The sequence below is a fragment of the Salvelinus namaycush genome, chromosome 25 (assembly GCF_016432855.1).
Source record: "Salvelinus namaycush isolate Seneca chromosome 25, SaNama_1.0, whole genome shotgun sequence".
Taxonomy (NCBI): Eukaryota; Metazoa; Chordata; class Actinopteri; order Salmoniformes; family Salmonidae; genus Salvelinus; species Salvelinus namaycush.
Window position 1 is genome coordinate 19,960,187 of NC_052331.1, and position 13,266 is coordinate 19,973,452.

At 44.1% G+C, this 13,266-nt stretch overlaps 1 protein-coding gene across 1 annotated transcript in view; it reads left to right on the forward strand.

Moving 5' to 3' along the window:
• The window catches only part of ctnnd2b (catenin (cadherin-associated protein), delta 2b), an 82,779-nt gene that overhangs the window by 43,719 nt on the left and 25,794 nt on the right, over window positions 1–13,266 (forward strand). Inside the window, 1 exon segment of the mRNA XM_038963529.1 lies at window positions 11,063–11,195. Within this exon segment, the coding sequence (XP_038819457.1) occupies window positions 11,063–11,195 (133 nt within the window).

The window sequence follows — 13,266 nt, forward strand, 5'->3', positions numbered from 1 at the left end:
CATATTTTACACTACTGAGGGGATTCAACCTGAGCCTCAACTCCACTGCCAACCTGGAACGTTTTGCCGTATGATTTTTAGAGATGACATGAGGGAGACCTTGAGAAAATGACTACAGTAGCATGCGCTCTTACAAAATGAGTGGCGTTTAAAGTTAAAAGATACCATTTTAGTCCTCAGTAAAGGAAGGCTGTTGGAAGGCCAGCTTAGGGAGTTGACTACTCTTCACACTTCACTACTCTAGAATGCATGCTATAGACATGCCAGTCTGCAATCCCAGTGCTGTGTGAAAGAGAGATAGAGAGAGCTCGTTGACTTGGCCGGTTCGGTTGTACATCAGCAGATTGTTTGATCAGTCAGTCGTTTGTTCCTGAGAGGATGAAGCTCATCACTGTGAATCAGTCCATTTGGATCCCAGATATGTAACTCATGTGAAGTGTTATGCAAACCGCTCTTTTCTGCTTCAAAGCACTGAGAGTGCTGAGATGGGAATACACACATAGACAACATTTCAGAAACTACAGTACCAACACTTACAAATAGATAAAAAGATAAATATACAGTGCCTTCAGAAAGTATTCACACCCCTTGACTTTTTCCACATTTTGTTGTGTTACAAAGTGGGATTAAAATGGATTTTATTGAATTTATTTGTCAACGATCTACACAAAATACTCTTATGTCAAAGTGGAAGAACAATTCGAACATTTTGTAAAAAATCTAATGAAAAAAAACCCACTAGTACTATATATCTTAATTAGATGAGTATTTAACCCCCTGAGTCAATACATGTTAGAGTAAGTCTCTAAGAGCTTTCCACAACTGGTTTGTGCAAAATTTGCCATCATTTGCCACTTTTCAAAATTATTCTAGCTCTGTCAAATTGGTTGTTGATCATTGCTAGACAACCATTTTCAGGTCTTGCCATAGATTTACAAGCATATTTAAGTCAAATCTGTAACTTGGCCACTCAGGAACATTCACTGTCGTCTTGGTAAGCACCTCCAGTGTAAATTTGACCTTGTGTTTTAGGATATTGTCCTGCTGAAAGGTGAATTAATCTCCTAGTGTCTGGTGGAAAGCAGACTGAACCAGGTTTTCCTCCATTCTCTCCATTTATTTTTTATCCTGGAAAAACTCCCCAGTCCTTAACGATTACAAGCGTACCGATAACATGATGCAACCACCATTATGTTTGAATATACAATATGGAGAGTGGTACTCAGTGGTGAGTTGTGTTGGATTTGCCCCAAACATATCGCTTTGTATTTAGGACTTAAAGTTAATTTCTTTGACACATTTCTTGCAGTTTTACTTTAGTGCCTTACTGCAAACAGGATGCATTTTGAATTCAGGCTGTAACACAACAAAATGTGGAAAAAGTCAAGGTGTGTGAATACTTTCTGAATGCACTGTACATGTATGGAATTAGAGTAAAATAAAATGTACTAACCAAAGTTAGCATATGATGTTTTCAGATCATTTGACTGAGCGATGCTTCTCTCTTTTATAGCTTTCAGGGCTGGGGTGTGAGATTAAAGAGGGAGGATGAGATGAGATGTGAGGACAGTGGCATTATCATAGGCGGTTACACAGCCGTTTGGATGAATAATGGTCCTTGGGTAATTCTCTAATGAAGAAGTGAACTGGCAAACACAGCACTGTAGTCCCTAAGGAATCGATGAGCCTACGTAACCTTTGTGGCTGTGGCTGTGGCTCTGGTTATGTGATGAGGGTGAGAGGCTGGATTTGATCATACTGCCGCCCGCTGCAGTTAGTGTCCCCTAATGTTCATGATTCAGAGTCCGAGTCGTACATCCATCTTTGCCCTCTTGAAAGGCCAATGCGGTTGAGGAAGAACAGTCATTGTAGCTGAAAAGCGCGGCTACTGCTGAGGGCAATGAATGAGTACAATGAATATACGGTACATCAATTCAGGCCGGTACTAGTGTACGGTACAAGCTAAGCAGCATTAATGTTTTTCATATGCTGCTCTGTGCATTGGGATGCACAATTTGTTTCTTTACTTACTGCTATTCTGTAAGATTCAATAGTAAAGTAATGCTTGTCTGACTGTGCTCTAGGTAGGGAGATGCAGTGGTCATATGCCAGTGTGTGTGCGTCTGTGCGCACGTGTATCCTTGCATGTTTGTGCGCACGTGTATCCTTGCATGTGTGCACATGTGTGTGTATGCGTGCGTGTGTGTGTGCAAGTGTGTGTGTTTGAGTGCAAATGAGTGTGCGTGCATGCGTATGTGAGTGCATGCGTGTACATACATGTGTATGTGAGTTCTTGGGGATGTTGGTTTGAGGACTCCCCCGCTGAGGCTAATCCAGTCTGATCGGCCACATCTCAGACACTACAACACGGAGTACGGCCACTAGAGTCCTATTCTGAGCTCTATCCTCTCTCTGATGCTGTAAATAAGAGCCATAACCTCCATTTTAATGGTTGGACCTGGACGCTCTTGTAGTGGTCCATTTATGTTCACTTCATCCACCCGGCCCCGGTGTCTGTCTGGCTGACTGGGGGATCTGAGAGCTTTGCGTCACATTCGGTTTCAGAGCCTCCTAATTTATCCCAATACATGTGGGCTAAACAGCTAAACTAACACAGGTCTGAAATGGCACCCTATTCCCTATATAGTGCACTACTCTTGACCATGACCTAGGACTCTGGTCAAATGAAGTGCACTATAGTGCCTTCAGAAAGTATTCTTACCCTTTGTCTTGTTCCATATTTTGTTGTGTTCTAGCCTGAATTCAAAATGGATTACATTTATTTATTTTTCTCACCCATCTACACACAATAGCCCATAATGACAAAGTGAAAACATGTTTTTTTTTAATAAGAAAAAATGAAAAAGCTGACAAAGGCCTTGAGGCCGATACATAAAGCTTAACAAAGAGCAGTGATACTACCAAGAGCAGTGTGCGTGTTTCTTCTTTTTTCTCTCATGTGTTTTCATATAAAAGTCCCAAAATTGATGTATCAATCGCAGATTGCCTCTTTAAGAACTTAAAACCCTATGTACAGTACAGTACTGTAATGACTCTAGGCGATGTTTCAGCGAGTGACCTACTTCCTAATTGGATATGATTAAACATACAGCAGTTTGCACAAACTCTTTGAGCATTTCGATTGCCCAATTAACCCATATGTGACTTATGCAAGGTTAAATCATCTTTAGATACTTTTTTATTAAGTTGTATTTGGTCTACAAACGCTCATATGCACAGACGTAATCATCATTATAGTACTGTACATAGCAGACAATAGCTAGTTAATAGCAGTGGTGGAAAAAGTACCCAATTGTCACACTTGAGTAAAAGTATAGATTCCATAATAGAAAATGACTCAAGTAATAGTGAAAGTCACTTAGTAAAATACTACTTGAGTAAAAGTCTAAAAGCATTTGGTTAAATATACGTACCCCACACGTACAATTATCTGTAAGGTCCCTCAGTCAAGCAGTGAATTTCAAACACAGATTCAACCACAAAGACCAGGGAGGTTTTCCAATGCCTTGCAAAGAAGGACATCTATTGTTAGATGGGTAAAAATAGAAAGCAGACATTAAATATCCTTTTGAGCATGGTGAAGTTATTAATTACAGTTTGGATGGTGTATCAATACACCCAGTCACTACGAAGATACAGGCGTCCTTCCAAACTCAGTTGCCGGAAAGGTAGGAAACACAGGCAATGGAACATCTGGATAGAAGAAACGGCTCGGGTCGCACAAAAGGGAATATATCATTGCGGATAAAGTTAGTATAAAGTTCAATGCTAAGTGCTAAGCTAGTGATGGGAAACCGAGGCTTTCTAAATGTGTCGGAGCTTACACCAAATTGTGCCGAAAGTAAAAGTATAAATTATTTCAAATTGCTTATATAAGGCAAAACAGATGGCACGATTTTCTAGTTTTTTTTAAATTACGGAGAGTCAAGGGCACACTCCAACTCTCAGACATAATTTACAAATGAAGCATGTGTGTTTAGTGAGTCTGCCAGATCAGAGGCAGTAGAGATGACCAGGGATTTTCTCTTGATAAGTGTGTGAATTGGACCACCACATTATTTAGCAATGTAGTGGAGTAAATGTAAAAGTTGACAAAAATAGAAATATTAAAGTACAGATTGAATTAGTACTTTAATTAAAGTATTTTTACTTACAGTGCATTCGGAAAGTATTCAGAGACCTTGACTTTTTCCACATTTTGTTACGTTTACAGTCTTATTCTAAAATGGATTAAAATACATCCTCATCAATCTACACACAATACTCCATCATGACAAAGCAAAAACAGGTTTTTAGAAATTTTAGCAAATTTATAAAATAAAATAAAAATAAATACCTTATTTACATAAGTATTCAGACCCTTTGCTATGAGACTCGAAATTGAGGTGAGGTGCATCCTGTTTCCATTGATCTTCATTGAGATGTTTCTACAACTTCATTGCAGTCTGTCTGTGGTAAATGTAATTGATTGGACAAGATTTGGAAAGGCACACACCTGTCTATATAAGGTCCCACAGTTGACAGTGCATGTCAGAGCAAAAACCAAGCCATGAGGTTGAAGGAATTGTCCGTAGAGCTCCGAGACAGGATTGTGACGAGGCACAGATCTGGGGAGGGGTACCAAAACATTTCTGCAGCATTGAAGGTCCACAAGAACACAGTGGCCTCCATCATTCTTAAATGGAAGAAGTTTAGAACCACCAAGACTCTTCCTGGAGCTGGCCGCCCGGCCAAACTGAGCAATCGGGGGAGAAGGGCCTTGATCAGGGAGGTGACCAATAACCCGATGGTCACTCTGACAGAGCTCCAGAGTTCCTCTGTGGAGATGGAAGAACATTCCAGAAGGACAACCATCTCTGCAGCACTCCACCAATCAAGGAGTGACCAGACGGAAGCCACTCCTCAGTAAAAGGCACATGACAGCCCGCTTGGAGTTTACCTAAAGGCACCTAAAGGACTCTCAGACCATGAGAAACAAGATTCTCTGGTCTGATGAGACCAAGACTGAACTCTTTGGCCTGCATGCCAAGTGTCACGTCTGGAGGAAACTTGGCACCATCCCTACGGTGAAGTATGGTGGTGGCAACATCATGCTGTGGATATGTTATTCAGAGGTAGGGACTGGGAGACTAGTCGGGATGAATGGAGCAAAGTACAGACAGATCCACAACTGATGATGGTGCAGGCAGAAATGGTCGCTTCGCTTCGAGTTCTAAAGAAACTATGCAGTATTTAGTTTTTTTAATGTATTATTTCTTACATTGTTACCCCAGGAAATCTTAAGTCTTATTATATACAGCCGGGAATAACTATTGGATATAAGAACAACGTCAACTTACCAACATTATGACCAGGAATACGACTTTCCCGAAGTGGATCCGTTGTTCGGACCTCCACCCAGGACAATGGATCTAATTCCAGTAGTCGATCCAAAACAACGACGGCGCAGAAGGGGCAGACGAAGCGGCCACCTGGCCAGGCTCCGTAGACGTGCACACCGCCCACCGCTCCCGAGTATACTACTAGCCAATGTCCAGTCTCTTGACAACAAGGTAGACAAAATTCGAGCAAGGGTTTCATTCCAGAGAGCCACCGGGCTTCTCCATGCATCACGCCGACAGAGATAAACACCTCTCTGGGAAGAGGATTGGAGGGGGTGTATGCTTTATGATTAACGACTCATGGTGTAAGCATAACAACATACAGGAACTCAAGTCCTTCTGCTCATCCGATCTAGAATTTCTTACAATCAAATACCGGCCATTTTACCTACCAAGAGAATTCTCATCAGTTATAGTCACAGCTGTGTACATTCCCCCTCAAGCAGACACCAAGACGGCCATCATGGAACTTCACTGGACTATATGCAAACTGGACACCATACATCCTGAGGCTGCATTTATTGTAGCTGGGAATTTTAACAAAGCAAATTTGAGAACAAGGCTGCCTAAATTCTACCAGCATATTGATTGTGCTACGCGCATGCGCAATACCCTCGACCACTGATACTCTAACATCCGCGATGCATACAAAGCCCTCCCCCATCCTCCCTTCGGCAAATCCGACCATGACGCGATCTTGCTCCTTCCGTCTTATTGGCAGAAACTCAAACAAGATGTACCAGTGACAACAACCATTCAACTCTGATCCGACCAATCGGAAGCCACACTTCAAGATTGTTTAGATCAATATGTTCCGGTCAGCTTCTGAGAACAACATCGACCAATACGCTGACTCTGTGAGTGTGTTTATAAAGAATTGCATTGGAGATGTTGTAACCACTGTGACTATTAAAACCTACCCTAACCAGAAACCGTGAATGGATGGCGGCATTCGCACAAAACTGAAAGCGCGATCCAAGAGGTCTGGGAATATGTCTGCATATAAATAGTGTAGTTATTCCCTCCGTAAGGCAATCAAACAAGCAAAATGCCAATACAGGGACAAGGTGGAGTCGCAATTCAACGGCTCAAACACGAGACATGTGTTGCAGGGTCTACAGGAAATCACGGACTACAAAAAGAAATCCAGCCACGTAATGGACACCGATGTCACGCTTCCAGACAAACTAAACACCTTCTTTGCCCGCTTTGATGATTATACAGTGCCACCGTCGCGGCCCGCTAACAAGGACTGCCCCCCCCTCTCATTCTCCGTGGCTGGCGTGAGTAAAACATTTAAACGTGTTAACCCTTGCAAAGCTGGTGGCCCAGACGGCATCCTTAGCTGTGTCCTCAGCGCATGCACAGACCAGCTGGCTGGGGTGTTTACGGACATATTCAATCGCTCCCTATCCCAGTCTGTTGTCCACACATGTTTCAAGATGGCTACCATTGTTCCTGTACCCAAGAAGGCAAAGATAACAGAACTAAATGACTACTGCCCCATAGCACTCACTTCTGTCATCATGAAGTGCTTTGAGAGACTAGTCAAATATCATATCACCTCCACCTTACCGGCCACCCTAGACCCACTTCAGTTTGCCTACCGCCCCAACAGGTCCACAGACGACGCAATTGCCATCACACTGCACACTGCCCTATCCAATCTGCACAAGAGGAATGCCTATGTAAGAATGCTGTTCATTGACTACAGCTCAGCATTCAACACCATAGTACCCTCCAAGCTCATCATCAAGCTGGAGGCCCTGGGTCTCAACCCCACCCTGTGCAATTGGGGCCTGGACTTTCTGACGGGCCGCCCCCAGGTGGTGATGGTAGGAAACAACATTTCCACTTCACTGACCCTCAACACTGGGGCCCCACAAGGGTGTGTGCTCAGCCCCCTCCTGTACTCCCTGTTCACCCACGTTTGCGTGCCCATGCACGCCTCCAACTCAATCATAAAGTTTGCAGACGACACAACAGTAGTGGGCTTGATTACCAACAACGACGAGACAGCCTACAGGGAGGAGGTGAGGGCACTCGGAGTGTGGTGTCAGGAAAACAACCTCTCACTCAACGTCAACAAAACAAAGGAGATGATCGTGGACTTCAGGAAACAGCAGACGGAGCACCCCCCTATCCACATCGAAGGGATAGCAGTGGAGAAAATGAAATGGTCCACCCACACAGACAGTGTGGTGAAGAAGGGGCAAACAGCGCCTCTTCAACCTCAAGAGTCACTCAAAACCCTGACAAACTTTTACAGATGCACAATCGAGTGCATACTGTCGGGCTGTATCACAGCCTGGTACTGCAATTGCACCGCCCTCCATGACACCTACAACGCCTTCACAGGAAGGCCAAAAAGATCATCAAGGACATCAACCACCCGAGCCATTGCCTATTCACACCGCTACCATCCAGAAGGTGAGGTCAGTACAGGTGCAACAAAGCTGGTCCCGAGAGACTGAAAAACAGCTTCTATCTCAATGCCATCAGACTGCTAAACAGCCATCACTAACTCAGAGAGGCTGCCGCCTACATTAATACCCAATCACTGGCCACTTTAATAAATGGATCACTATTTACTTTATACAATGCTACTCTAAATATTGCCACTTTAATAATCTTACATTACTCATATCACATGTATACACTGTATTTTACACCATCTATTGCACCTTACCTATGCCGCTCAGCCATCGCTCATCCATATACTTACATGTACACATTCACCCCTTCAGGTTTGTGTTTATTAGGTTGTTGTTGGGGAATTGTTAGATTACTTGTTAGATGTTACTGCACTGTTGGGAACTAGAAGCAGAAGCATTTCGCTACACTCACATTAACATCTGCTAACCATGTGTATGTGACAAATAACATTTTATTTTATTTTATTTGATGAAAACCTGCTCCAGAGCGCTCAGGACCTCAGCCTGGGGTGAAGGTTCACCTTCCAACAGGACAACAACGCTAAGTACACAGCCAAGACAACGCAGGAGTGGCTTCGGGACAGGTTTCTGAATGTCCTTGAGTAGCCCAGCCAGAGCCTGGACTTGAACCCGATCAAACATCTCTGGAGCAGCAACGCTTCCCATCCAACCTGACAGAGCGTGAGAGGATCTGCAGAGAAGAATGGGAGAAATTACCCAAATACAGGTGTGCCAAGCTTGTAACGTCATAACCAAGAAGACTTGAGGCTTTAATCGCTGCCAAAGGTGCTTCAACAAAGTACTGAGTAAAGGGACTGAATACTTATGTAAATGTGATATTTTATTATTTTATTTTTAATACATTTTACAACATTTACTGTTTTTGCTTTGTCATTATGGGGTATTGTGTGTAGATTGACAGGGGGGGGGGGAACAATTTAATCAATTTTAGAGTAAGGCTGTAATGTAACAAAATGTGGAAAACATCAAGGGGTCTGAATACTTTCTGAATGTACTGTAAATACTTTACACCGTTGGTTAATAGACAGATTAATATGGCTATGGATAAAAGTTTTTGCTAATGCAACCATGCCTCACAGGGACACACCACAGACTATGTGATCAAGCTTCATAATCATCAGCGATGAGAGGAGAAAAAAATCAACTTTTGAAACATTCTTTCTCCCATTGCTCAATTTTCTGAAACAAAAGGATCTCATTCCCTCCCCGCCCCTCTGCATTCATTCCCTTTGATGAATTATATTCACGGGCAATCATTTCTGACGACTGCACACCAGTCAGCTCCAATCACTCAACAATAAGTGCTCAGTTGGGTAACAGTGGAGCCTAGCTAATGCCGGAACTGTACTGAGCATGCCCAGTGTCCACTAGTGTGGGGTTCAGATGCTTGTTAGAAGGGTGCAGGGAGTCTTCGCAACTGACCATGTATTCTGGAAATGGAATGATATTCCACAGTGTTTGGTTGGTACACTGCTCCCCTACCGTTTGAAACACCACTTTCATTGTGACAGTTCTGAAGAGGCTCAGAAGAGATGTTGAGAGCTGGGCTCCCTGGTGTTTTATTTCTCTGGGTTTTGTTTTATGTGATTGAGGTCGGAGAGAATCCCAACTAGACCCCCATCACTCCGTTGACCTTTTTGAAAGTTAACATTTCTCTTTCTTTGTAAATGGTCATGGCCTCTTCCATTTCTCCCTTGCTCACGTTAGTAGTGGTTGGTATAGCTGGGAGAAGGATTGTGAGGAGATGAAATGTTCCTGAGGCTCTTACCCGTCGGAGTGTATACATCACTGACTGTGGCGGCTCCGCAGCTTCCAAGCCTTTTGGATCAGAATTAGCTCTCTGTTCCTAGTTTTCATTTCTCTCACACCCTCTCTCTCGCTTGCTCTTTCTTGCGCTCCCTCTCATCACACATCTCTCCTTCTCTCTCACATCTCTCTATTCCCCCCTCCTCACATTTCTCTTCCTCTCTTCCCCCTCCTCTCTCTCTCTCTCTCTTTCTCTCTTACGTGAACCCACTCGTTAATGCAATTGATTCTCGGTCTTTGAGAGCCGGTGACATGTGGAGTTGAGAAGCCAGAACTGGGGCATCTGTGTTGTCAGTGAGAGAGCTAACTGACAAACTGAAAGGCCTGATTGCAGACAGCTGTGATGGTTTGAGGTTGGACAGGTGCTGGAAGGTGTGTACAGGGAGGGTGCTGCCTTTGCACCAGTGTGTGTCTCTCTCTCTTTCTCTCTCTGTCTCTCCCTCTTTGTCTGTCTGTCTCTGTAGGTGTGCCGATAAGAGAGGTGTGGTAGTGGGGTGTGGGGTAACACGGTGGTCAGGGGGATGACGGAGGGCTCTGACAGTCCATAGCTAGCCTCAGGCTAACGCACTAAAGCACCATAGCTAGCATCGCCAGAGGAGGGTGCTGGATGAAAGTACCTCTCATTCGCCAAGAGCAGGGATTCAGTTCTAGCCTTTATCATTCTCTGCTGAATGATTTAATTCAGAACTTGTGGGAATAGAAAACAAGCCTTGTTCTTGATTTGAATATCTCTTAGAACTAACATGTTTTTTTTCACACTAGACCATGTGCTATGGGGGTGGTTTGTTTGGCAAATATGTCACACACACTCAAGCTTTTTCATGCTCAACAAGCATATTACGTTGTTCATTATTCATGCCGATGTTTGTTTTAAATGGACAATGCATATGTCATGTGTCACTTTGTTTTTCTGCTCTGTAAGTGAACCTCAATGCAATGTAGCCTTAGTGTCTAACTTAGTAGTCATAGATGAATATTGCTACACACACAATAAACCAAACCAAAGGCATTCAAAAGAAAAAGAGAACAAAAAGGTGCCTTATTATTTTCTGTAATGCAGAAATTACATTATACCAAAACACCACTTATAGGAATTACCACCGCAACAGCTTCTGCAATTTACCACGTACAGTAATCACCAGATTGCAGTCATCTGAAAAGATAGATTGAAGATTGCAGTATAATAGACAGTGAGTGAGTGTTTTGTTTAGCACTGTATTGCAATGCTTGTTTTGAGTTCCAAATGGCACCCTATTCCCTATGTGGTGCACTACCTTATGGGCCCTGGTCAAAAGTAGTGCACTAAATAAGGAATAGGGTGCCATTGCGGATGCAGATGCCTGTACAGATCCAGTGCTGTTCTGTATTCATCCCTGTGTTTCCCGTGGTCCCCTGCAGGGAGTTTGGCTGGAGAGACCCAGAGCTGCCTGAGGTGATTCAGATGCTGCAACACCAGTTCCCCTCAGTCCAGTCCAACGCTGCAGCCTACCTCCAACACCTGTGCTTCGGAGACAACAAGATCAAGTCTGAGGTAACCTGCACCAGGCCGATATGGCTACTCATACATTTATACTGCCATGTGCTAGCGGGGACACCTGCATCCATGGCTACACATTATGAAATGTATAGGCCCCATAAAGTTGTTAAATCTGTGGCTAAAACATTGGGCTTAAAAAAAGTCAGAATCAGTCAGTGACTGCCCTGGGCAGCTGTTGTTTCATTTGAAACTTATGAAGCATTGCAAAGTCCGCCTCCACCTTCATGTTCAGTACATCATCTAAAATCTATACCTTTTGTGAAACCTTTTTCGAGAATAATTCACAATTCTAGCTCAGGATCTATACCAGGTGCTAGAATTGTGAATTCTCCTCACATTAGTGGTCAGATAGTATTGCCTGATCTTGCCTCACCTGACTTTCCTCACCCTAATGTTGGATAGCTTGGTGGTGTCATATCTGTGTGTGATATGTGGGGACATTGGCTGGGTGAGGTAGAGGGATGGTGAGGTGGAGTGATGGTGAGATGGAGGGATGGTGAGGTATAGGGATGGTGAGATGGGGGAGGTGGAGATGGAGGGATGAGTTGCAAGTGAGATGCTGTCTTGGAGGGATTGGAAGAAAGTCATTAGGTCAGCTGATACCTTTTCCTGGAACACTGCTCATCTCATCGCCTCTCAGACAGATATATCACAGCACAGGCAGCATGGGCAGACACACACACACACACACACACACACACACACACACACACACACACACACACACACACACACACACACACACACACACACACACACACACACACACACACATACACACACACACACACACACACCTTGGCAATCACACACATAGGCACACACACACAGCCGTAGACACACACTATGATATATATACAAAAGTATGTGGACACCCCTTCAAATTAGTGGATATCGTCTATTTCAGCCCATTGCTGACAGGTGTATAAAATCGAGCACACAGCCATGCAATCTCCATAGACAAACATTGGCAGTAGAATGGCCTTACTGAAGAGCTCAGTGACTTTCAACGTGGCACCATCATAGGATGCCACCTTTCCAACAAGTCAGTTCGTCAAATTTCTTCCCTGCTAGTGCTGCCCAGGTCAACTGTAAGTGCTGTTATTGTGAAGTGGAAACGTCTAGGAGCAGCAACGGCTCAGTCAGTTGTGGACCGCCGAGTGCTGTAGCGTGTAGCGTGTAAAAATTGTCTATCCTCAGTTGCAACACTCACTACTGAGTTCCAAACTGCCTCTGGAAGCAACGTCAGCACAAGAACTGTTCATCGGGAGCGTCATGAAATGGGTTTCCATGGCCGAGCAGTCGTACACAAGCCTAAGATCACCATGCGCAATGCCAAGCGTCGACTGGAGTGGTGTAAAGCTCGCCGCCATTGGACTCTGGAGCAGTGGAAACATGTTCTCTGGAGTGATGAATCCCGCTTCACCATTTGGCAGTCCGACGGACGAATCTAGGTTTGGTGGAAGCCAGGAGAAAGCTACCTGCCCCAATGCATAGTGCCAACTGTAAAGTTTGGTGGAGGAGGAATAATGGTCTGGGGCTGTTTTTCATGGTTCGGGCCCCTTAGGTCCAGTGAAGGTAAATCTTAACGCAACAGCATACAATGTCATTCTAGACGATTCTGTGCTTTGAACTTTGTGGCAACTCTTTGGGGAAGGCCCTTTCCTGTTTCAGCATGACAATGCCCTTTTGCACGTGGTCCATACAAAAATGGTTTTTTGAGATTGGTGTTGGAGAATTTGACTGGCCTGCACAGAGCCCTGACCTCAACCCCATTGAACACCTTTGGGATGAATTGGAACGCCGACTGCGAGTCAGGCCTAATCGCCCAACATCAGTGCCCGACCTCACTAATGCTCTTGTGGCTGAAGGGAAGCAAGTCCCCACAGCAATGTTCCAACATCTAGTTATAGCAGCAAAAGGGAGACAACTCCATATTAATGCCCATGATTTTGGAATGAGACGTTCGAAAAGCAGGTGTCCACATACTTCTGGTCATGTCGTGTATTTATAGTACTGCAAGGCGATGCACGTTAGCTATGTGTGTCATCATGGTACCTTGTCT